This window comes from Mus pahari, chromosome 1 (assembly GCF_900095145.1).
Source record: "Mus pahari chromosome 1, PAHARI_EIJ_v1.1, whole genome shotgun sequence".
Classification (NCBI taxonomy): domain Eukaryota; kingdom Metazoa; phylum Chordata; class Mammalia; order Rodentia; family Muridae; genus Mus; species Mus pahari.
In genome coordinates, this window is record NC_034590.1 from 167,931,297 (window position 1) to 167,956,561 (window position 25,265).

General features: G+C 45.3%; 1 protein-coding gene across 1 annotated transcript in view; it reads left to right on the forward strand.

The window, feature by feature from the left end:
* Tdrd1 (tudor domain containing 1) overlaps positions 1 to 20,310 on the forward strand; it is a 37,212-nt gene extending 16,902 nt beyond the window's left edge. Inside the window, exons 11-25 of the mRNA XM_029542381.1 lie at positions 282 to 449; positions 566 to 673; positions 1,634 to 1,804; positions 3,068 to 3,310; positions 3,636 to 3,773; positions 6,512 to 6,622; positions 7,197 to 7,367; positions 9,598 to 10,047; positions 11,459 to 11,578; positions 12,867 to 12,983; positions 15,420 to 15,587; positions 17,112 to 17,339; positions 17,785 to 17,831; positions 17,908 to 18,000; positions 20,136 to 20,310. Coding sequence (XP_029398241.1) covers positions 282 to 449; positions 566 to 673; positions 1,634 to 1,804; positions 3,068 to 3,310; positions 3,636 to 3,773; positions 6,512 to 6,622; positions 7,197 to 7,367; positions 9,598 to 10,047; positions 11,459 to 11,578; positions 12,867 to 12,983; positions 15,420 to 15,587; positions 17,112 to 17,339; positions 17,785 to 17,831; positions 17,908 to 18,000 — 2,333 coding nt within the window. The 3' untranslated portion in view covers positions 20,136 to 20,310. The remainder of the gene's footprint in view (positions 1 to 281; positions 450 to 565; positions 674 to 1,633; positions 1,805 to 3,067; positions 3,311 to 3,635; positions 3,774 to 6,511; positions 6,623 to 7,196; positions 7,368 to 9,597; positions 10,048 to 11,458; positions 11,579 to 12,866; positions 12,984 to 15,419; positions 15,588 to 17,111; positions 17,340 to 17,784; positions 17,832 to 17,907; positions 18,001 to 20,135) is intronic.
* Positions 20,311 to 25,265: the final 4,955 nt, after the last annotated feature.

Here is a 25,265-nt window from a genome sequence, read left to right on the forward strand (position 1 = left end):
TCTGGTTCTGTAGTTAGATCTGGTTCTGTAGTTAGATCTGGTTCTGTAGTTAGATCTGGTTCTGTAGTTAGATCTGGTTCTGTTTGTGCTGTGGTTTTCCTTCTTTGGTGGTGCAGCACTTCCCTTTATGAAGGTCCAGCACCTGAGTGCCTGATTCCACTATGGTCTGTTGCCCACTCAGTCTCTGAGCCTTCAAACAATTCAAGTTCCCTGTTTCCTCCATACTTTGGTACTGTTTTGTTTCTCTCCATGATGCCAAGGTCTTTCTGTTTTCTGACAAGGTGCATTGGAGGACGTTGGAAGAGTGACAGCTGAGAACAAGATTGTGACAGACAGAAATGCCCTGATCCCCAAAGTGCTGACTTTGAATGTGGGTGATGAGTTCTGTGGCGTGGTTGCCCACATCCAGACACCAGAGGACTTTTTTTGTCAGCAGCTGCAGAGCGGCCGTGAGTCAGTTTTCTTAGTTTGTTGTGTCGCCAGAAAGTGTTCCATGAGACTCGGCATGCCCCTCTGAAGACAAGAAATGACATTTCTGTGTCTGAGACGTGCTTTGTGTCCACAGACAAGCTTGCGGAGCTTCAGGAATCCCTCAGTGAATACTGTGGCCATGTGACTCCACGCTCTGACTTCTATCCAACCATTGGGGACGTGTGCTGTGCTCAGTTCTCAGGTGAAGATGGTTTTACATACAATTGAGTAAAGCCCCAAGTCTTTGATTCACACCAAGTAGCCCCACTAGGCAGCCCCACTTGGCCTTGAGTGTTAACCTGCACCAGTGATGCCCTAAACAAGTCCAGTCAAACTAGATAGCAGTGTGGTGTATGCTTCCTTGTATGCTTCCTTTAGGGCAGAGCGCTCGCATCACAAGCCTGCATGTACAGTTTCTGTCGGTCCCTTACTGTTATATGGAGATATGGACCCTGACAGGCGTGTGGGCTGTAGAACCTTGCACTCCCTTCTTTGTGAGCTTCGTTTGAGGCCCAGTCCAGTCATGACTCACCTCTGTCACTCCACAAGTTTTACTTTGTAAAAGCCTAGTTGTGTTACTGTTGCCTTAAGGGCAGCCCTGCTAGCTCACTCAAGAGCCAGCAGCTCAGGACCCACCAGTGCCTTCACTCCTGTAATTACATAGCCCACTGTTCTAGAAGTAGCCTTACTGGTACCTTAGCAAATAATCAATGTACCGTGGAGATTCGTGTGGTTAGCACATGTTCTCACCCTGCTGAGCTACCTACTAGCTATCTGTTGGAGAAACAAGTCATAAATATATACTTACATGATGTGCTGCGGCATGGTGCTTAATCTTCATTATCAGCTTGATTAGATCTCACACCAGGGAGTAACCTCTCTGCCGCACAGTGCCCCAACCTGAACCCATGAACAAAATCGATCTTTCTTCCTTTGAGTTCTTTATCAGGGTATTTGGTTGTGGGGGACGGGGCGGAAAGTGAAGCAGTTACTAAGCTGAGCACAGTGGTCCTGCTTTGGGAATGTGAGGCTTCTGGCAGTCTTTCGTGAGCACGCATGCTGAGTATTTGGTATTGTGGCAGAATGTACATATGGCCACCTCCAATTGGGGAGCACTTATGCAAGCCATAGAGTGTCTGAGACACCTTTCTCCTTGTTTCAGAGGATGATCAGTGGTACCGCGCCTCGGTTCTGGCCTACGCTTCTGAAGAATCTGTCCTGGTTGGATATGTCGATTATGGAAATTTTGAGATTCTTAGTTTGAAAAGACTTTGTCCCATAATTCCAAAGTTGTTGGATTTGCCGATGCAAGCTCTAAATTGTGTGCTGGCAGGTATGAAATGCTGTGGGCCTCTCATTTCTCAGCTATCACAACATGAGAATAGACATGTGAGCATGTGTGTGGTGTAGATACCTGCATGTTGGGCTCTCCCAAGGCTTGGAGGTCACCATGTAGGTGCCTTGTCCATAGCATCACGGGCTTCTTCCTGCAACAATAAATTGTCTTCAGTGAGGTTTGAAGTTCTACCATTATTGCAGATTATATCTGATATCAGACAGTTCAAAGTTTTGACACTGATGTTCTGTTAATTATTTGGGCTGCATATGTATTCTTTACAAGATCTCCTTGGATGCATTGCAAGACAGTACTGCAGAATAAGCTCCATAGGGTGCGTTCCCCAGGTGATAAGGTGCCAGGAATATGCGTCTTGTTATATCTGTGGGACATACTGTCTCCTCTTTTGTGAAAGGGGTTGAGCTCACTTGTGCACTCCCTCAGGAGAGAGTAAATCCTGTTATACACTTAAACTCAAGAGACACTGAAATAGCACTCGCCGGTGGACTTTTCCACATCTCATCACTCCCTTCCCTGGGAGAAGCTGAGCTTTGCTCTTCTTCGGCGGTGAGGGTGTAGTGGGGGAAGCATGGGCCTAGGTTGCTTCAGCTTCAGTTTCTATACTGACTTTAGCCTATGCCTTTGAATTATTGGCAAAATTGATTTGTATTTAAGAAAAACAAAAGAAAACCCCACAAAACTTCACATCAATATGTAAAGCCAGTATTTCTTCCTGGATTGTTTATACTTTTATGATTAATCATTTCATTGAGGTATAATTTAGACATTGTAGGAGTTCTTGTTTTAGGTACAGAATTCAGTATGGTTTTTTGTTTATTTATTTTTATTCTTTTAGTAAACTTAGGTAGGTTGTACATGCTAACTAGCATCTGTCTGGGGACACCCCATCATACCTTAGAGAGCTCATGTATGTTTTATAGGTCAGCCTGTTCCAGGAAATGGCTAATCTTTCTTTCTCTATAGATTTGGCTTTCGGGACATTTTCTATCAGTGGAGTTATGGTGGTTTTATTTGTTTGTTTGTTTTACATTGAGGTCCTGAAGTATTTTTAATTTGACTATTTTTCATGTTTATACAATCTTGATGCTCAGATGGGACATTTTGGTTCCAGTGTTTGGCATAGATTTGGTTTTGAGGAAACCTTTATTGTTTTTGAGGAAACTTTGAAGAAATGAAGCTAAATGTGTAAATGCTTGTTTTAGGAATTATTTTAACATCCTTGTAACGATTGTTTGATAGGTGTGAAGCCTTCATTAGGGATTTGGACTCCAGAAGCTGTTTGTGTCATGAAAGAGACTGTACAGAACAGGATGGTCACAGTGAGAGTGGTGGGCATGCTGGGGACCAGGGCCCTGGTGGAGCTCCTCGACAAGTCAGCGGCCCTTCACATCAGTGCTTCTAAAGCTCTCATAGACTCGGGCTTTGCCATCGAGGAAAAGGACATAATGGCAGATAAAGACAGCAGTATACACATGGCCAGTGGTAAGTTGGCTGAGTCCAAGAGTGCATGCATGGGTGAGGATTTCAGGGCAACTGGTGTTTTGGGTGCCTTTTTACCTTTTTAATTGAACAGTCATATCAAGTTATATAAACGTCGATGTGTGTTGAAAGTTTGATTAGTCAGAAATGTGTGACACTCAAATGATCAGGCTAATTGCAATCCTGAATTTTAGGTTCACTTTCCTATAAAGACACCAGAATGTCAGTGGAAATTGAACTGTCCTAGATCCTCCACAGCCCTGCCAGTGAAATCCCTCCCCTCACAAACTGTCTCCTCCTTGTGAAAAACATTTGGTTATTTTCACAGTTCCCTTGACCATAGAAGGACCAGCAGAGGCATTGGAGTGGACGTGGGTGGAGTTCACTGTTGACGAGACAGTGGATGTGGTGGTCTGCATGATGTACAGTCCTGGGGAGTTCTATTGCCACTTTCTTAAAGACGACGGTAAGCTGGCTTGATGAGTTGTTGGTTCTGGAGCGTGTGTTACCATGTGCCACAAGAGCTCTTTGCAAGCAGCCATGCAGACGGACTTGATGGCACTTAGTTTCCATTATTGTCTTATGGCCATTTTAGATATCACGGCATATCACCTAACATCATTGTTGGAAATTAAGTCTGTCTGTTGATCTGATGGACTGTTACATTTATAGAGACCAAATGCTGTATCAAGAGTGCAGTGTAGGGGTCACTGGGAGAGGACAGTGAGTGGGATGTAAAGTGAATACGTGGGGAAAACAAAAGGAGTGCAGTGTAATGGAGGAGTGCAGTTTAATGGTTGTCATAGACCAGCCCTGGTAGTCAGCTCATCAGGAAGAAAAGATGTTAGCCAGCTCCCAGAATGCTCCTGTGCTGCTTCTCCTGTCCTTACCCATGCCGCCTCCTTCAGAAGGAAGTAGAGTCCTGCTGCATTTGATTTTTCCTGGTTTTTGAACCTCTTATGAAACAAAACTATACAATGTATACTTTTAGCTTTGCCTTGGTTACTATTTCTTAACATTGTTACAAGTACTTGGAGCTTGTTTTGTTGTTGTTGCATAATATCCCATTGTAAAGTAAACAGCAGTTTTTAATTCTATTTGGTCTTGGGGCTCTTGGCTACCTTTGCAAAGATGGTACTGTGAACATTGTCTCATCCTAGTGTTCCTGCTGAGTCATGTGTTCCTGCTGAGTCATGTGTTTCTGCTGAGTCATCAGGGCTAGCCAACCTTTTTCTCTTGGGTTCATTTCCCATAATTCTGACAACTGTCACTTTGAGATTTCTATTTGTCCTACTTTCTTACAGTTTATATTTTTTGCACTGTAAAAGTGAACGAGCATTATTGAGTTTAACTTTCCTAGATCCATTTTTTTTCTGCCAGATCAATGCCTTAGACTAGATAACTAAGTCCTTGTCTGACTCTCAAGTTCTGAGATGGATGATGTCTTCATTTAGAATCACCTGGGACATGGACTACTATGTCATGTAGAACAAAACTCAAGGTGTTGGAGAGATGGCTTGGTGGTTAAGACACTTGCTGCTTCTACAGAGGACCCAGGTTTGGTTCTAAGAATCCACATTGTAGCTTACAACCATCTGGAACTCCAGTTCCAGGGAATTGGAATTTGATACCCTCTCCTAACTTCCATTGGCACCAGGCATTCGCATGGTATATGCACATGCAGAACACTCATACATATAACTTAAAAATAAATCTAAAAATAATCACAACTTTAAATTTTCCTTTTATTTATTTTCATAGGTGACTGCCAAGCATATGCTACAAAACTTAACAATAACAGAGTTTAGTAGAAATCAAGACACCCCACCCCTCTCCTCATGGTCCTCAGTTCTTTTTTTCAGAGGCAGAAGCAGCCTGATATGTGTTCCTTCTATGTACATAACTTTCACACTTTTTAATTCCTCTCTTACTATGCTTTTAATGTATATACACTTTGTATTTGTGTAGGTGGTGTGGAGAGTTATATTCCTCACCGAGCTTCTGTGTGGCTAACCTGGGAGACCAGTGCTAGGTTGTGTTAGGGTCCAGTTGCTGCTGTTTTCTGTTCTAGGATACAGTGCAGGATAACCAGCAGGCTCAGGGCTGTTATTTTTTATAGCTACATTGTTGACATCTGTGTGGTTTTATCTTAGTTTAACAGAGGTGTTGATAGAGGTTGCAGTCCTTATATTCTGAGTTTACTCTGATACTGTTCCTTTTTAAAACTTGTGTGGGCATTTGACTGCATGCTGTGCACTACATACACGCAGTGCCTATGTGGACCACAAGAGGGGACCAGATCCCTGGAACAGGAGTTACAGATGGTTGTGAGCCATAGCATGGGCGCTGGGAACTGATGTGGGTCTTCTGCAAGAGCAGCTGGTATACCTAGCCACTGAGTCATGTCTCCAGCCCTGAAATCACATCCTTGTGACAAACTGCCGTTGCAGTGATATGTCAGTGGGGACTGTGCTTAGGAGAGTCCAGGCGTTCTGTGTGAAGCTAACCAGAGGCTCCTAATGCTCTTGCATGTTTGTGTCATCCATTTTCCTCAGCGCGCCCTTGCTCATCTGAAAGCAAAAGGTGTTCCCTAATTAGAATGCCTATTTATGTGACAGCCTTTGCCATAATTCAGAGGAGGTCGCTTGCCTCTGACTTGTATAGCTGCTTGGGTCCCTTTTTTGTAGGTGCCAAAGCCATTTGTGTCTTTGCTGTTTGTTCTCAGTAGCTTGCTGTCCATCTCTGCTTCCTGCTAGGAGATTGCTGGCTGCTTGTGGTTCTGTACAGTCTTCCATTAGAGATAGCCTCACCTTCCTCTCATTATATTGTGCTGCAGATTTGCCTACAGAACTTCCATCAGATCATTAACTAAACTTAGCATTTAGTAATTATATTTACTTTTTAGGGCAGTATTAACTTCATGGGTTTGTATGAGGTTTACGCCCAAACCTTGTGGTGGCGTACAGATGGTACTGCCAAGCTATGTTGTGCCCAAGAAGTCACTGGTTTTCAGTTTATTAGGAATTTAACTGAATATTGCTGTATTGCCTTAGTAATTTTGTGAAAGAAACAGTATGTGGTGTAGTTACCAGGTGTTTGGGGCGTACTTGAGATTTTCATGGTGAAAATGTTCTCTGACATTAGAAGGAAAGTGTGGTTGATGTTTATCTTTAACAGTCTACGTTCTGTGTGTTGTGTTTTCAGCCTTAAAGAAGCTTGATGACTTGAATAAGTCCTTAGCAGACTATTGTGCGCAAAAGCTGCCCAATGGCTTTAAGGCAGAGATAGGGCGGCCTTGCTGTGCCTTTTTTTCAGGTAAGTTAGACTTGGCGTCAGTGACTGTGTGGATCTTCTTGTCTCCAACATTTAGACCTTGTTCCAGTGCATGTCTTCTTCCCGTTTTAAGCACGTTTTCATAATCAAAATGAGAGGGGCTGTTATGCCTTTTTCCTAAGGAGCCTTGAAGTGATGGTGTCTGGCCTTAGTGCTACATGTCCCACATCTCGGAGCATTTCTGATAGCTTTGGGCTGTTTGTCACATGGCAACACTTTCACCCTTTGTCATTTTACCAAATAACAGCAAAGCCTCTGCCCCTGAGCAGTAAGAATGTCACAGTCACTTTCTACTTCCATGCTGTTTATTGTATAGATTATGAATGGAAATTTTTTATCAGATGTCAGGGTGTGAGACTGTAAGAAGTCTGGGGACATGTTCTAAAAATGGACCTTGGGAATTCTCAATCTAGGGACTTTTGAAGAAAAACTAAAAGTTGTAATCTATAGAAGAGAAAAAATTTATCAACTTTGCTATAGAAAGTGGTTTTTTTCCTAAGAGGAAATATTGAACGTGAAGGAAAAAGAAATGTCAGAGTCTCTGAACTGCTTCCAGGTGACGGCAACTGGTACCGGGCTCTAGTCAAGGAGATCTTACCAAGTGGGAATGTTAAAGTACACTTTGTGGATTACGGGAATGTTGAAGAAGTTACCACAGACCAACTCCAGGCGATATTACCACAGTTCTTACTACTTCCATTTCAGGGGATGCAGTGCTGGCTAGTAGGTAGGTGTCAACAGGAATTTCTCACAACTTGGAGAACCAACATCACATGTGTGCCCTTCTTCAGTTACTTATACACTTGTCTTAACCTTCCAACTGAGCTAGAAAAATCTCACCTCACATTACACAATGTAGGAATGAACTTAGTATTTTGGCCAGAATACTCAGGGTGGTATGAAGGAGTTTCTTTTCTGTAATTTTGGGAGTGAAACGCACAGGCTGTCTAGAAGAGTTCTTGCAGGACTCTGAGATGCTCAGATAGTAGTGGATTCTGGTATTTACTTCTAGTCATTTATTCTAAAGCAACCTGGAAATGGCTGCAAGGAACTCATCCCAGGGCGGTTACTGACAGTCACTTGCAGAGCCTGCCACAGAGGATGACTGTAGTGTGATCTATGTCAGGATGGTGAGTGGCCCTCTTAACAGTGGCTCTGTCACCAGGCCACCTGGGACTGAAGCTGTGCCCAGGCCTTTGCTGTCACCCTGCTGCTGCTAAGATGTGTTACACTCACCCCTGTGATGCGAGGGAGGACAGCAAGTTACAGGATGTGCAGGGCTGCATCACTATGCAGAGAGGGGTGCCAGGGACCAGATCTGCTACACACTGCGACTGCTGGGAGAGCAAGCAGGTTATTTGAGCTGCAAACTTCTGTTTTCCTATCTGGAGAAGAAGAGAAGGCCACACAGAAGCAGCAGGGCTTGGCAGCATGCCTGGGATGTGACATAACACCTCGTTTTTGAGCATGCTTGTTGCTGCCTTGTTCTGCTGAGACCTGGTCTCCGTGGTCAGGATCTGGAACCTAGCAACTGTCCTTGCCTTATCACCTCTTTTGCTGGGATTTCACGCATGTGTCCCCATGCATGTAAACATCTAACAGAGTGTGTATATGTATGCAGACATGTTTCCATTTGCATTCATGATCATGGGAACAACCTGGCACAGAGGCATGGGCAGTAGTGTCAGCTGCTTAGCACTCCTCAGGAGAACCACTTCAGCCTAGGAACCTGGCAACTTGGGCCATACAAGAAACCCTCACTTTAAGACCCCTATTTCTGTGGAAAGTGATCCCAGCTTCTTAACAGTGCCCATGCTGGGGAGCACAGATGTTCCTAAGTCCTGTTTTTGTCTATCTGTCTTTGTGACAATTCTGTTGTGATGAGACACATGACATCACTCAGTCTCTTAATAATGTGCAATGGGTATGCTTGAGGCCTCTGTTTTTATTAAAGACTATATCATCATGTGTTCATCCATGTATGTGTACATACATGTGCATGTATATATGATACATTCATGCAGGCACATGCATGGCATGTCTGCGGTAAGGACAAGAGGACAACTTTTGGGATTCAGTTCTCTCCTTCCACTCTGAGAACCAAAGATCAAATTCAAATGCTCAGGCTGTGGTGGCAAACATGTTCACCTGTGGAACCATCTTACCCCAGATTATTCTTGATCACCCTATGTCATTCCAGTGTGCTTCTTAAGATATGGCCCTCAGACCAGCAGCTTCAAAGTTCCAGACAAGCAGGAACTTGTCTTAAGAACTCAGATTTATAAGTCAGGTGGTGGTGACACACTCCTTCAATCCCAGCACTCGGAAGGCAGAGGCAGGCAGATCTCTGTATGAGTTCCAGGACAGCCTGGAGAAACCCTGTCTCAAGAAAACAAAAACAGAATTCAGATTTATAGTCCCCACTCCAGACTTAAATGAGAAGCTCTGGAGTGAGCCTCCACATCTGTTGAACAGGTGCTGCGGGTAGTCTCAGATGCACAGTCAGGGTTGGAAACCTGCCGAAAGGAAGGGCGGAGATGAGAATCCAGGGGCGCCACCCCTGACTCCCACAGGCTCAGCTGCTCACTCCTGGGCAAGGGAGTCCCTGCCTGCCTCAGAATACAAGGGAGAAAGCCCACATTGCTCAAACCACTGGGAACTCTGCAAAGCTCCTTTCATCCATTGGCAACTTCTTGTTAGTCCCCTCACTGTAGAAGCAGAAGCTCCTCTGTCCCTGGCACAGTGCTGGTCTCATACCCTGAAAGTCTACACTGTGCGTCAGCAGGTACAGGAGCTGTGACTTGGTTTTGAAAGATGTGAGATTTTCTTGACCACATCCTGTGTAACTTTAGAGAAGTTGTAAGCTAAGTATAAGGACCCAGGCCCGCCAACTAGCGACAGAAGCTCATTGCATGCGTAGACTTTTCTGTCATGTTTTGTTTTTTTTTTCTTCTCAGATATACAGCCCCAAAACAAGCATTGGACAAAAGAGGCCACAGCAAGATTTCAAGCATGTGTTGTGGGGCTCAAACTCCAAGCCAGAGTTGTGGAAATCACCGAGAACGGGGTGGGCGTTGAGCTCACCGATCTTTCTACTCCCTATCCTAAAATCATTAGTGATGTTCTCATCACAGAACATTTGGTCTTAAGATGTGGTTCACCACAGGACTCACTGATGAGCAGACCTGCTAATCAACATAACCAAGTCGACAGCCACAGGGTGCAAAGTGATGCCTTTAAACCGTCTGCAGTTCAAGTTCATGTTAGGGACAGCCACAATGTGCAAAGTGATGCCTTTAAACCATCTGCAGTTCAAGTTCATGTTAGCGACAGCCACGGTGTGCAAAGTGATGCCTTTAAACCGTCTGCAGTTCAAGTTCATGTTAGCGACAGCCACAGTGTGCAAGGTGATGCCTTCAAACTGTTTGCAGTTCAAGTTCATGTTAGGGTTTGATTTGCTCTCTAACACTTTAGTTACAGCACACAAATGTGTTTCATTGAAATTTCCATACATGACATTGCTCTTAATTGCCTACACCTGCCATCTCTCATCCTTCCTGGCTGCCTCCTCTGGTCTCCTTCCTGAGTCTATTTCTCTTCTGCCTGCCTGCCTGCCTTCTTTATTACATCCTTTCTTTCCTTTTTAAAAATATATCGTTTATTTTTATTTCGTGTTCATGAATGTTTTGCCTGCATGTATGTCTGAGGTGTCAGAAGTCCTGGAACTGGAGTTAATGTGATTATGAGCTCTAGGCAGGCTCTCACTGTGTAGCCCTGGCTGTTCCAGAGTTTACTGTGTAGACCAGGCTACCTTTAAGTTCACAGAGATCTGCTTCCCAAGTGCTGGGATTAGCGGTATGTACCATCATACCTGGCCCCTCCTCTGCTTTACACACGCGTGTGTGTGTGTATGTGTGTGTGTGTGTGTGTGTGTGTGTTGGGGGTGTTTATAGTAAGTCTAAATTCTGCATGTAAGAGGCTACGGTGGTATTCTTTCCTCTGCTAGTTGCTCTCAAGTGGATGTCACGCAGGGTGAAGGGATGTCACTTTGTTTCTGTGTGGCTCTCCAGCTTCCATATGCATTTTAGGGTTATTTTTTTCTAGTTCTATGAAGAATGTGTTTTTGAATTATGATGAGGATTATGTTGAAACTGTAGAAGGCTTTGAATAGTAAAGTCGTTTCACAGTATTCACTCTGCTGATTCACAGGCATGGGAGGCCTGTGCTGTTTGTTTACCTTTTACATGGACAGAAAGCTCATGGTTTGAGGGGCTACATTGTTACCATGCTGGGGAAGGCACTGTGGCAGGAGTGTGAAGTGGCTGGCCACTTTGTTTTCATAATCAGGAAGCAGACAGGTGAAAGCTGGTGTCTCTCTCAGTTTCTTGAGAGCATTTGTGGAGTCCATTGGATGGACCGCCCTTCACTCAGGTGGCCTCTCCTCAGGTAAACCTCACCAGAAAAGTAGGATTGTTTTCAAACAAACATTCATTTTAGATTTAGTTGTTAGATAAGTATGCATTATACAGATACGTATAATGTAAGGTTTGACCAACTTGAAGGATTACATTAACTTTACTTTAGAAATATTCTGCAGGAGTGCGTCAGCTTGGAGGTCCTGGTATTGAATGACTCTTTGTAACATGCACTTCTGAGTTGAGTAAATGGATTTGTGAAACAGACACCCAACATGGGAACTCTGATGTGTTGATAGTCATTGATGAACAAACTTATTGAATGCATATATTACTGAGGAGAAAAGTTGTGTGTATTTAATGTAATGTATATTTAATGAGCCTGTGCCTCCTATGTTTTCAGCCAGCCCTTCCGCAGAGCAGTGGAAGACAATAGAATTGCCAGTTAACAAGACTATCCCAGCAAATGTACTAGAGATCATAAGCCCAGCCTTGTTCTATGCCATCCCCAGTGAAATGCCAGGTGAGGAGCCATACTGGTGCTGCGTGCCTCTGCTCCTGATCTGTGCAAAGCAGGTCCTTTGGGGAGCTCCGTTGGAAGTGAGGGTGCAAAAAGGAGGGGGATGCTTGTGAAGAAGTGTAATCTAGAAGACAGAGGGTGTGCCCTGTGTTCAGCACCTCTGCAGCAGCAGCCTGGCTGTAGTGTAATCTGTAATGTCCTAGAGCAAAAAGTGCCTCTAATTTTTACATAACTTATTATTTAAAACGCATTATCTATATTGAATTGTATTTATTAAGCTAACCTCCAACTACATAAGTGAGAACCAAACAGAATTATTTCTAGAATTTTATCACTTTAGTAATCAGTTAATAATCATAGTTTGTTTTTTTTTTCATCAGCTTTTTATCTACATAGGTTATTTTTAGGTGAGGGTATGTGTTGGCCTAAGACAGTTTCTCAATACTCAAGCAGCATTTTATGACTGTTTGTATACTCTGAATATGTTGTATGTAATAAGGTGAGCTTAAGGATTACTCTTCCTTCAGCTGCAGTATAGACAGTCACGACAGCCTGAGCTCTGCTTGTCACTTACACAGATTAAAGGTAGTTTTTTTCTGATTTGGGGAAGAAAGTCTAAAAGTGGTAATTTACTATACTTCCTGAGCTGGTAATTTGAAGCAGGTTTTATTCTTCATTGTTGAAGTCGATGTGAACAGACACTCCCAGCGTACCCAGCTGACTCTTCAGCACCACAAGGATGCTTTCACAGACTCTTAAGAGATTACTTGATTGTAAACTTGCATTAAACAAGAAGAGAAACTACCAAACCAGTCTTCAATGCTACTTTTCTTCATGACTTGGCTCCAGTGTGAAACATTTCTCTTTCTGAACAATCCAACTACTTACAGATGATGAGCGGCCCTGCTCTCGGTAGCCGCCGCCTCACCCAAATTCCCTCCCCAGAGCCCACATGACAGGAGGAGGAAAGGACACTGCCGGAGTCGTCCTCTCACCTCCACAGAGTGCCGCGGCATCCCCTTCATAAGTAAAATGAAATTAATAAAATAGAGTAATTTTTATAGAGGGAGCACACTGGCAGAGTCACCCTCATTAGGAAATGGGCCTCCCAGAGGCTCCTCATCCCCCCTTAGTGCAAGTCTTTCTGCAAAAGGCAACCAGTAGTCTTGCCGGTTTTTAAAACACAGTGTGTATTTTAATGTGGGCAGCTCTTGTCTTGATTGGGCTTGGGATTCTTTGTATACTGTCACTACTGGAGATTTTCTCACAGTGAAAATTGCTTGTATTTCAGAAAATCAAGAAAAGCTGTGTGTGTTAACGGCCAAATTGTTAGAACACTGTAATGCTCAGAAAGGCCAGCCAGCCTACAGACCACGGACAGGAGATGCGTGCTGCGCCAAGTACACAAGTAATGCTCTTTTTACGTGAAACACTGCAGGGAAAGGTCCATTGTCTTTTAGGGAGCTGATGTAGATTTTGGTAACCTCAACACACAGTTCATTTGGTTAGACAAACTGAGAAAGACAGATTGTGATTTAATTTATATTCTGGGGTCATCTGATTTTCCATTCTATGTAGGTTATTGTTAGGTAAGAGTGTAGATACACTCAGATAACCAGCTCCAAGTACCAGTGCTCTGTCTGGTGGGTCACTGGTACACAGTCTTCCATACTTAAGGAGCTGCATGGGAATGGACCAGAGGAGAATTAGACTACCTCAGGACAGGCTTGTTTAACATTCCGTGTAGCACTTGCCGGGGATGTCCTGGTTCATTTCTGGGATTGGAGGAAGATGACAGAGGTGCTGTGGGGTATGGGCGGACATGTTTCCTACTGTTTCTGGGCAGAATGGCAGCCAAGCAGGTCAAGAACAGAGTGCCCAGGTTGCTTCATGTCACAACCAAGGTTAAGGTACGGAGTCTTTCATGGGCTCTCCCACTCTCAGAGCCTGTTACATCTCGGAGGTCTCATAAAGGCAGTTCGTCCACAGATGTCTGGTAGGACGTTAATGGGACCTTCTCTATCACCTCCTTAGTGACGTCACTTCTATCTTGTCTTACTGTTGTGTGACATCTGGCTGTGCTTGCCTCCATTTGTGTTACAGTGAAAGTTAAGGCATGATGTGGAGTATAAGACCCTGTCGTCACTGTGAGGCCTCATAGACACTGCAGACACTCCCCTGTGGCGTGCTGCAGTTCCTGGTTCTGTTGCTGTTGAGTCTCTTTGTCAGAAGTGTTGTGTGTGTTGTTGGTGTTCCTAGTCCTCCATATCAGCATTCCATCCCCTCAGTGAGCTCTGCAAGGATGCATGCCACCATGTTTCCCTAGCTGAAGGCTAGACTGCTTGTCTTCCAACCCTGGCCCGCCATTGCCCGAGTCCTTCACCTTCATGCCGAGTGAGTGCTGTGTGAATCGTGTCTGTCCCCTGCCGGGAGGTTAGCTGAGCTTCTTCCACTCTTTAGGTAGCTGATATCCCTCCTTCCGACCTTTGTTTTTGTTGACCTTGCTGCTCTTTGGATCTACTCCAGCATCTGGATGTATGTGTTCTTTAGAAACTGAGGAAGGGCATTACATGTGAGGTAAAACCAGTAGAAAGTCTAGGCTGAAAGTCATTCTGAAAGCATTGCTTTGTCTGTTAGCTGCTGGTGTTTTCAATCAAAAGATAGACAGGTTCTCCCATATTTGAATGTAACCCTTTGCTGTGTGGAACCTTGAGTATCCTCTTCATCCTGTTTGCTGATTGGGATGTGACTTGACACAGGGGCTGGCTCTCCACGTCTGACACCCATGAATAGGCTCTAGTCTGGGAGTGCTTCAGGTTGTGGGGTAGGGGAAGTTTCCCCTGAACTCATGAGTTTGATTCCTTCTCTCCGTTTGTTTTGTGTTGTGTTGAGGAGCTGCTGAGCCCCCCAGTGCTTGACTGGGCGCTGCTGAATGTGTTTGCTGTGATCTCTGTCTCCCCCCCCACCCCCCCACCCCCGCCCTCATTCTTCTTCACGGAGGTTCTGCAGTCTTATTTTACCTTCACTAGTTTCTTGGGTGTCTTTGTGTTTGAATGTTGTCCCCTTCATGGATTTGAGGACAGAATGTCCTGTCTCCATCTCTGTGCCATCATTCTTTGACTGTGACTGTCTCCTCCCTCCAGGTCCTGTTTTGTTTGCTTTGCCCTCTCTGTCACGTGAGAGGCTCTTTTGAACCATCTTTCCACATTACTACAATGGTATACCCAAAAGTTATTTGGAAGTTTCTGTACAGCAGAGCTTACCCACTTTTGGCCTTCAGTGCAGGCTTGATCACATCTGGAAGTGCCCTCCTGTGTGGTCACTGTCTCCTCCCTGGAGCATACATCTTGCCTAACTGTGTCCTCCTCCCCTCAGCCTCACAGTCCCCAGTCCCCAGCCTTGGAGAAGGGACTTCTAAGTGTGGGGCTCACCATTGTCTTTGGTGAATGTAAAGCTAGGTGTGCTGTGTAAAAGCAGAGAGTACCTGCCTCCTTTGTCCTGCCCTCTGCCCCTCACCCTCAGGGGCCTTGGAGGCATGCATGATCCTGCCTATCTTCCTCACCTCAGCTTTGCATGAGCTTCCTTAGCTGTGAGCTGGTTCCATTTGTACATCTGTCTTCCAGCCTTCCAGAGTTGCATGATCTTCTCTCAGATCCCTTGTTTTTGTAGTTAAAAAACAAAACCAGGACTCTGAGTGCCTCCACAGAGGGCTTTGGAAGGGATATAGAAATCTCCAGACTCTTAACTAGAAACCCAGTTAGTTTTAAGTGTAGTGGATAGAAGCATCTTGAGGAAGGGAAGGGCTCTAACTGTCACTCCTGTGCTAAGGGTCCCTTGATTTCAGGTGATGACTTCTGGTACCGGGCCATTGTTCTGGAAACGTCAGACTCTGATGTGAAAGTTCTCTACGCAGATTATGGAAACATCGAAACACTGCCTCTTTCCAGAGTGCAGCCCATCACAGCCAGCCACCTGGAGCTGCCCTTCCAGATCATTAGATGCTCCCTAGAGGGTACACAGTTCTGTTGCTTTCTAGATTTGTGTTTGGAATTTTTTATCTTTATATTTCATAGCTCTGAAGTCTGAACTAAATGGCTTATATCAGACTGTTACCAGTGTTCTGGGTTTGGGCTGGGTGTTTCCAGGGTCTTGGCCTCTTCACAGAACTGGAAAGTCATGGCATAAGTCTCAAAGGGAGCTTTATTCAGAGCAAGCAACAGTGCAGATTACGGAGGAAGCACTGTCAAGAGTAATAGTGGGCCATATAACTGGGACCCTCAGGGACTCTGTCATTGTATGGGACTTCCTTTTCACATTCAAGATGCGTGCATAGTACATGCGGGTAAAGGAAGGAGGCTGCCAAGTGTAACACTTCAAGTGGGGGTTATGAATAGTCATGTGGAGTCATGGGAGTTATTTGTAGTCACGTGGGGCTGTAGCTAGATTATCCTTAGCTTGCCTTCCTCTAAGTATCTTAGCAAGAGTTTTCAGGGAAATTTTGTCTCCTTTGTATTTTAATTCTTGTGAAAACTGCATTCCATCTATCTCTGTGTTTGGGGGCTTATCTTCAGAATATCAGGGTTTGGAAATTGTCTTTCTCCTCTTGTACAACTCTCTTGGCAAGTGGCAGGGTGTGAGCCCAGGTGGTCTTGGTCTCAGGCTCACCCCTGATTTTACTGCTCTGTCATAGCTCCCTATAGGAGCCAGGGGATGTTTCCTGGCCTCATTCCAGCTTCCTTACTGTGCTTCTAAAGCAGCCTGTGCTCACCTGTCCACTGCTCACCTGTCCACTGCTCACCTGTCCACTGCTCACCTGTCCACTTCTCACCTGTCCACTGCTCACCTGTCCACTGCTGACCTGTCCACTGCTGACCATCCACTGCTCACCTGTCCACTGCTCACCTGTCTATTTCTTACCTGTCCACTGCTCACCTGTCCACTGCTCACCTGTCTATTTCTGACCTGTCCACTGCTCACCTGCTCACTGCTGAAACCTATCCACTGCTGACATGTCCACTGCTGACCTGTCTGTCCACTGCTGACCTGTTCGCTGTTTACCTGTCCAGTTGGAATATGAAGAGCAAATAAATGAGAATGCTTGAAGTGACCCTGTCCTGCTTTTCTAGGAGATGATGACAGTGACTCTGTAGCATGTTTAACCTCTGCACTGTCCTTTCCCACCAGAACCCATAGACATGAGTGTGTCTGTTCTGTACCGTAAGCCTCGGTTAGTACATGGTGCCTTACAGCATGCTGATGCCAGCCACGCCAATCTCCTTAGACAGTGTGCCTAACTATGGTCTTCTACAAGACATGGGGCTGAAGAGACGGTTTGTGGTTAAGAGATGGCACTGGCAACCACCTGTATGTAACTCCAGTTCCAGGGAGGCCAACACCTTCTTCTGACTTCTGTGGGCATGTGGTATACATATATATATGTGCAGGAAATACACTCATACATACAAAAGTAAATAAAGAAAATAAATCTTAAAAACAGAAAGACCTGTGAACAAAGCTCAGGGTATAACTCTTCCAGGGCTGATGGAGCTGAACGGAAACTGTTCGCAGTTAGTGATGGAGCTGCTAAGAAATGCCATGCTGAACCAGAGTGTGGTTCTCTCTGTGAAAGCGATTTCAAAGAATGTCCACGCAGTGTCAGTTGAAAAATGTTCTGAGAACGGAATGATCAATATAGCTGAGAATCTGGTGATGTGTGGTCTGGCAGAAAACCTCACATCCAAAAGGAAAAGTGCTTCCACTAAAGGTACTTTCTTAAGTGTAATATGCAGCAGGGGTTGCTGCTTGCGTTGTTCTGATTGTCTCTCTCCTCACAGCTTCAGTCCCCCACCCACTCCTCCTCCTCTGCACTCCTGTGGCAATTCAGCCTGACCCAAGGTCAGGGAGAGCAGTGCTGTGGGAGTCGAGACCGAGAGCTTTAGAATGGTTGCAACTGTGCCTGTGCCTTTCTTCGGGTTCTCTTTGATCCTGAGCAACATGAGAAGTCTTAGAAGACCCAATACATCCTAGAAGACCTAATCTTTAGATGGAGTGCTGGTCTCAGAGTCCAGGACACAGCACATGACTGGGTGGGTGCTGGGGAGTTGACACTTAGACAGCGACACACAGGTGCACACCTACTCGAGTCTGAGGCCACTGGTTCCCTCACTGATATGACCTAGTACCTGTTTTGTTTCTGTTTTTGCTTCTAGAGACACCACACAGCACAGATTGCTGCTGCGCAGAGGTACAGAAACAGGTAGGTGCCTCTCCCTACATGAAGCCATACACCTCACATTGAGAGAGTAATCATACTGTCTCCTTTTCATCCACAGATTGCGAAACATGAACAGATTCTCCTCTTCCTCTTAAACAATCCAACCAACCAAAATAAATTTATAGAGATGAAAAAGCTGCTGAAAAGCTAAGTAAGTTTACTGTTTTCCCCTTCTGTGATACACCTGACTCCGGGCTGCTTATGTGAAGCCATTTCTTATTGTTTGATTTGAAATTGGTCACATCATTAGTATGTGAAGAGACTTGTAAAGATGGTCATGAGGTGAAGCTTAGCCTCAAACTGTGTCTAGACTTGAAGTCTTCTCAGGCCTCACTGGCTCTGCTGCAGTAGCTTTAGTCCTGAGTCTGGGCACGGATAGAAGAGCAAGGAAGGTAGGCACTCTGTCACCTGTGACACTGGAGCAGGCCATGCTGTGGCACTGTTCAGAGTGTGTGCTGGGCCCATCCCAGTTGTTCCCAACCGTGTCTTACTGTCAGGATCCCTGCAAGAACAGGGGCCATCAGAAAGTAGTCGTAACTAGCAGCCACCTGGGACAAAATGAGATCACCCTGCTCATTCCCCCTGTGTGCTGCAGGCGTAGGGTTGGTGCAGTGTCAGCCCAGAGCTGGCTCTTCCATGCTCCTGCAGCAGCTCCTGGGATTCCCTGGGCTGTGACTCCTCTGGAGCAGCAGTGCGGCCCCTCTTCTGACACCCCGAGCAACAGTTCCTGTTGTCATGATTTAGCATCTCTGTACTTGGTTTCTGTTTTGTGTGCTTGAGCTTAAGATCTTGAATTTAATGAAGATTTTAACCAGACGGACTGAAGAGCCTGCAGTGACACAGGCTTCTGGAATTAGCCCAGCTAGTTAATCACTTGCACTTTGGTCTATTGATCTGTGTAGTGAACTCTCCTCAGAGAGATACTGAGAGTGCTCATAAAATTTAAGATAAAACTGCCAGAGCCGGGCGTAGTGGTGCACGCCTTTAATCCCAGCACTTGGGAGGCAGAGGCAGGCGGATTTCTGAGTTCGAGGCCAGCCTGGTCTACAAAGTGAGTTCCAGGACAGCCAGGGCTATACAGAGAAATCCTGTCTCGAAAAAACCAAAACCAAAAAAAAAAAAACTCTGCCATTTTCAACTGTTTCTAGAAAATTAGAAAACCTAGAACGGTAAATGTTTGATTTAAAACATAACACACACTAGTCTTCCCACACACAGCACTGTGTATGGGGCTGGACCTCACAGCACACACAGTCCTCACGGAAGTGCAGAGCAAGGTGTGTGCTGTCACAATCCCAGCACTGGGAAGCAGAGACTGTGGCTCAGCAACTGCTGGCCTAACCTGCTTGTCAATGCCAGGCCATCGAGAGACTCAAGTTGCATAGTAGAACAGGAGGTGGGAACAACCTGAGGAAGAATGGCACACACCTGTGCGCAGAGCCAAGTGCACCTTGCTCCCTCTCCATATACTACACACATTTGTAACTCCCTGCCCCCACCCCCACATGCAGTAGAATGACCTTATTGTTTGATGAGGAAGCAGAGGCTCACGGTGGCCATGCAGGCACCCCACACCTCACCCCCTATTGCAGGCTGGAGCATACAGCTCACAGGTGAGGAGCTGACCCAGCTTCTGTGTGTGCCCTGGGCTACAGCCTCTTTCTCAGTTAGTCTGGACCTGCAGGGCATGGAATGAGGAGATAACATAGGTACTCAGGCATTCTCTTCTCATTTGGGAGGAAAATAAAACTGGATATTTATTCTCCCCTTAATTAATCTACCTGCGGATATGTGTTTAATGTTATGGCTTTTCTAGCTTCAGGGTTGTTCGGTTTTCGTTAGTAGTCATCAGTCAGGCATGCCTGCAGTGCTGTCTTGGGGATTTGAGGTGTGTGAGATGTGGAGTTAAGATAGCTTGGTCTAATAAGACCTTGTCTAAAAAAATATGTACATAACAAAGGTGTTACTGCATTATAAATTTTGTAAATAGAGGTGCTAACATTGTTCTTAAAGGGATAATTAGATAAGTAAAAATGAAATTTTTTTATATTTGGAAAGAGCTCCAATAGCTGCATTTTATATTTGTAGAGAATATAATTCACTCTGATTAATGTCAGTATCAATAAAAATTAAACACTGTTATGATGCTGTTTAATTTTTCCCTGGCATGTATAATCTAAATTTGTGTAATTTTAGTTTATCTGGTTTGCTTGTACTTAAAACTGAAATTAAGAACCATAGTGATTTTTATGTAAACCATAATGATGGCTGATTTTTCTCTTTCAGAAATATCATCTCTTGGAAATAAACACTGGGAAGAAGAAGACAAGAAACGCCAGACTTGAGAAAGAATTGTGTCTGTGTTTTGTTCACTATAATTGTTGCTTCCTCTTCTTTCCTTAGTGACTTTTGACCTCTCCGCCTGTGCTTGCTTACTTTGTTCTGTTGGGTTTGTTGCCCTCTCCCCGATTCTTTCCACGAAATACATGGATCTTACATGAGAGATTCATGTATGAGCTAGGCAAGGTGGTGCACACCTGTAATCCCAGCCATGAGCAGCATGAAGCAAGAAGACCTCAAGTGCAAAGCCAGCAAGGGCCTGGTTAGATGCTCTCTCAGTAAAACAAACCAGAACAACATCAAGATTCAAAATGTATGAGGCGACCTTCTGCTAAGAGTGTGTGTGTGTGTGTGTGTGTGTGTGTGTGTGTGTGTGTGTGTTTGCTCTACTGAGTATAGAAGCTAGAGTCTCTCATGTGCGAAGCAAGCTCTCCTCTTCCTCCGAGCTACAGTCCCAGCTCTAGCATCTCTTTGTCTTGAAAGTGCTAAAGAGAAGGCGGCTAGGTGTTGCATGGATAGGTGTGGTCAGGTAGATGGGCGGGCGCCTTTGCCAGTGAGATGCTCCCTGTCATCTGCTGCCTCGTCCCGATGGGCTCCGTTTGTTTCTTTGCTTCTGGGTGGCATGTTTGTCTGTGTAACTTGTGGCTGTGCTTGGATGGCTTGGCTTTTCATCTTGGATCATAGTGTGTCCACAAGCTCCAGCCTTGGCACTAGGAGGACTCCAGAGGGCCTCCTGGGATTTTTCTCAGTAGTCTGTAGCCATTCAGACTTATGCTGTAGAAATAATTCACTGTCTTCTCAAACACAAATTCAGTTATCGATCTAAAAATGGAGAGCACATTTGTCATACCTCATGATACAGAGTGTCCTAACCTTAGCCATGTGCAGCAGAGTGTGCCTTCCTGACAGCCCAGTAGTCTCTCATAATTGTCCCACAGTTTCAGTGCCATGTGGCCCTGTGGCAACCTAATACGACATCACCAACTCAATGTTGATAAGTAAAACATTGATGTGGGTGGGTTTATTCTGTTTTTCTCTTACTGGCAATGTGAGTCAGCTCCTCTGTTAAGTAGAACTTTTCATGTAAAAAGTTGCTTGGATGTTGATGTGCCTCAAACAGTTAAGTTTGTCCTGATTCATGCAATAAAGTCACTTGTTTTCACCTTGCCCTTCTGTGCTTACTGCTGGCCTTTTGGGGACCCCCTTGTCCATCCACAGATGCTATAACACCCACATGACTACAGGTGGCTGCAGTGCTGTGGCAAGGACCATGAGAAGCCAGACAGCTCTTGGAAGAGACCAGAATCCCGAGTCATATTTCATTGCTTCAGATCCCCCATGGTCCTAGAAAGTTGAATAGAAGTCATTAGAATTTCATACTTGGAGGAGCAGCTCCTTTCCAAGAGGTAAAATTGTCACCTGAAGCCAGTCTCCCAGGCAGGCAGCAGGGACGAGCAGAGTACCTGCTGCTGCTTGGCTCGGTGTGCCACAGCATTGAGTTTTATTTCTCACCCATTTTAATATATCAGGTGTATGTTTTATTCCACAAATATTTCTTGAACTCCAGCTGGGTTCCTGACATTGTGATCAATATAAACTTGGATGTGTCTGTCAACAGATGACTTCCTGGACAGAGGCTTGTAAGTATCAAGGTTTCAGGGAACATCCCTCAGGAACCAAAGGAAGCTAGTCTGCTGTATGCCTCAGGGCTTCAGGTCAACCCAGTGAGGTGGGGCTAAGGATCAGGAGTAAGAGCGAGGTTGTAGTGGGAACTTATGGGGCAAGAACGGAGAGGACTATGTTGTATACATGGACACAGGGGGCTTTGGGAGTGTGACTTTTAGCTCAATCAAGTAAAGAGTTTCTGTGAAGGCAAAGGTTTGAGTCTGCCACGCTCCCTCAGCACTTACAATGGCCAGCTGTTGGTACCACACTGGCAGCACTTGTTGGGTGTTGCCACCTCTGTTATGTGGATCACATAACAACGGGTATGTGTTTCAAGTAGAGACAGCTGTGCACCTTAGGGCTGGAGGCCTTCCTGGAAGGTTCTCACCAGAGGGGTGAGGACTGTCTTTGAGTTTCTAAATCCTGGATGTTGGCACCAATGTTGTGTTTTATAAAAAGATAAGATGCCAGGGATATGTTGGTGGAGGTGCGGTATGGTATGGGGGAAGAGGGTGCCTCTGCAGGCCCATGCTGAGACACCCCTTCCCCCTGAGGCTCCAGCCACATGATGGATATAGTATGGAATAGAGTTTAGGGCATGGGGAGGAGAGTTGAGGGGGTAGTAGAGACAGAAAGGCAGAGGGGGGGTAGAGACCAGCCATGAGCACACATGAAGTGGGGAGCAGAATGGGGAGAGAGAAGGGAACAAGAGAGAGGGAGGGGGCAAGCAGCCCCTTAAGTCAGACACACGTAGTTGTTGCCAGGTAACGGGGGGGGGGTGCAGAGCCTAGACTAAATGCCAATAGCTGTTAGCAGCACAAAGTTTTAAAACTTTAGCTTCACTTGAAGGTGAGGTGCACTGCAGACCAGCTTGCTTTGGAACGTAGGTGGTGTTGTCCAAGCCTTTGTTCACTGTTCCACTGCCCTCAGTGCCACAGGAAGTTCTCAACTCGGCTGGTCTGCAGTGTGCCTAGATTTGCCTCTCCAAGTATGCTCTCATCGTGGAGGTGAAGCATTAGGGTGGTCAGTAATAATGACATAATCCTCTATGAGTCAAGATCTCAAAGGTGAAGCATCTTTTCTGTATTACAAAACCAAGAGGCTGCAGAAATGACTGAGGAGCACCACCTTGCTGTCTCCAGAGCCATAGTCATTCCACCACGCTCATGTCTCAAGTGGGCCAAAGCTCTTACCTGGACTTAGAAGTGTGTGCATGCAGCAGAAACATGACAGGGCAGTTTGTGCAAATACACTTTAAAAGAGCAGTTACTCAGCTGGGCAGCGGTGGCACACACCTTTAATCCCAGCACTCAGAAAGTAGAGGCAAGGGAGTCTTGAGTTTGAGGACACCCGGGGCTTTACAGCGAAACCTTGTCTTGTGAAAAATAAAAACCAGTTACTCCCCACTAGTAACCAAGCACTGGGGCCGAAAAGACTGGGCATCAGCTGTCCTGAGCAGAGCTGGAGCTTTGGGTCACTCCCCGCAGACTAACACAGGAGTCTTCGAGACAAGAAGCGGCCCGCTGCCTGTTGGTGACCTCTCCACTGCGCTCCACCCTGCGCACCCTCTGGCTATCCCCAGAGCCTCTGGGCAGGACTGCTTTGTGAAAAGTTTGCAGCAACTGTTATTTCTGTGGCAGAGGGTACCACCGGCTTCCCTGAAGCATTTGGAGTGGTAGGACAGCACACAGGAAGTGCTACATGCACAGAAGATGCTGGAACTTTAGTTATGAGGCGGAACGTGAGGTCCTTCCAATTAGGTAAAAAAAGGTTAGGTGTGGTGAGACTCTTGGTTGCTTCAAAAAGCACAGAAATATTATGGAAATATGTTTTCATTTTAATCCCAGATAAAATGGACCGATGGCTACTTTGTGGATTCTTCTTTCTTCCACCCTTCTCCCCTTTCCTACTCCTGACTTTATTTGGGGATTTTTCTCTCTCTCCCATCCTAGTGTTAGAGTGTTGGAAGGGAGGAGCAAGGGGAGGGGGAAGCATGGAAGAAAGAAGAATCCACAAAGTAGCCAAAAGTCTTTCCATGGTAAGCCTAATTAGGCAGAAGGGCAGGGAGATGGTAAGCCGCCACTGGAAGGGTGGGAGGCTGTCAGAGGTGCTCTCCTATGGGCTGCTGTCCATAGCAGCATGGGCCACTCACCACCCGTACCACTGTGTGTGTGTGTGTGTACGCTGTTGCATTTTGAAGGCTTAGTACAGTATGCATTGATTGCATGTAGAAACACGTGGGACACGTGGGTTAATTTTAAGATGACTTTGCATTTTTGTGTCCTTTGTATACCCACTAAGACATTTGGAATTCCACATGTGCCTTTCATTTCTCTGCAATCTGCTGGTATGGAACTGAAGTCCTCTCACCCAGGAGGCAGGCTCCCCTGCTGAGTCCATACCTGCGCACTCAGTGCTACGGAAGTGATCCTGCGTTACTTTTTGGTGCTCCAGTTAATGGTATTGGGAGGGAGAACTGAGTGAAGAAAGAAAAATATAATAGCCTTTTCCCCTCTCCAGTGAAGCTTGTAACATCAAAGCTGCTAGGTACCAGTTCCCCTGAAAGCTCTCTGATAGGATGAGTTGGAAACCAATGGAGAACTACAGAATGAAATGCAACAGAGAGATGTTAAAAATACAAAATGGAATATTTACCTGGCAGGTTGGCATTTACAGGAATACTGGGGGAAAGCTCAAAAAATAGGGAACAGATGAGCTTCCTGGAGGACAGTTATGTTAAAACAAAACAAAACAAAAAAACAGACCTTGGTCAGGGAGATGGCCTAGCTGGCAAAGACACTTGCCCTCAAGCTTGCCAGTGTGATTTCAATCTTCAAAAACCATGGGTTGGAAGAAAAAACGAACAAAACCCCAACAACAAAAAACAACACCCCCCCCCAGATCTTCCTATGTCTTCACATGTGATGCACCCGCACACACAAGTGTCAAAAGTGTAATTCTTGTATGTAGCTTGTAGTCTAGGAAATTTATTAGTTTGTTTCCAAATGTAATTGGGCCGCCCCACCGAGATACCTGATTGCAGTGTTAAACTTGAGGAATTGCATTGAGCAGTAGCAAATGGTGTATATATAGGTAGAGCAGAGTTACAATGGCCCAGACAGCTGATCGTCCACAGGTGTGGACGATCAAGTATCAGTGGAAGGAACAAAGCGTTTGTAGGAGGAAATGAAAGCTTTTCCCAGTGGTCTGCAGCTGAGTACCAGTGGCTTTTCTATTTGCTTTCTCTTGTTTTCTATTTTTTGAAACTTTCCCAATGAGCACACATTATGTAGTTTGATTAAGTATGAAAATGATTTGAGGGTTTATCTGCACGGAGCATCGGCCAGAAGGAACACCATTTTGTTCTGTGACACTTAAATACCTGGCACCCTCTAAGTCAAAAGGAGAATG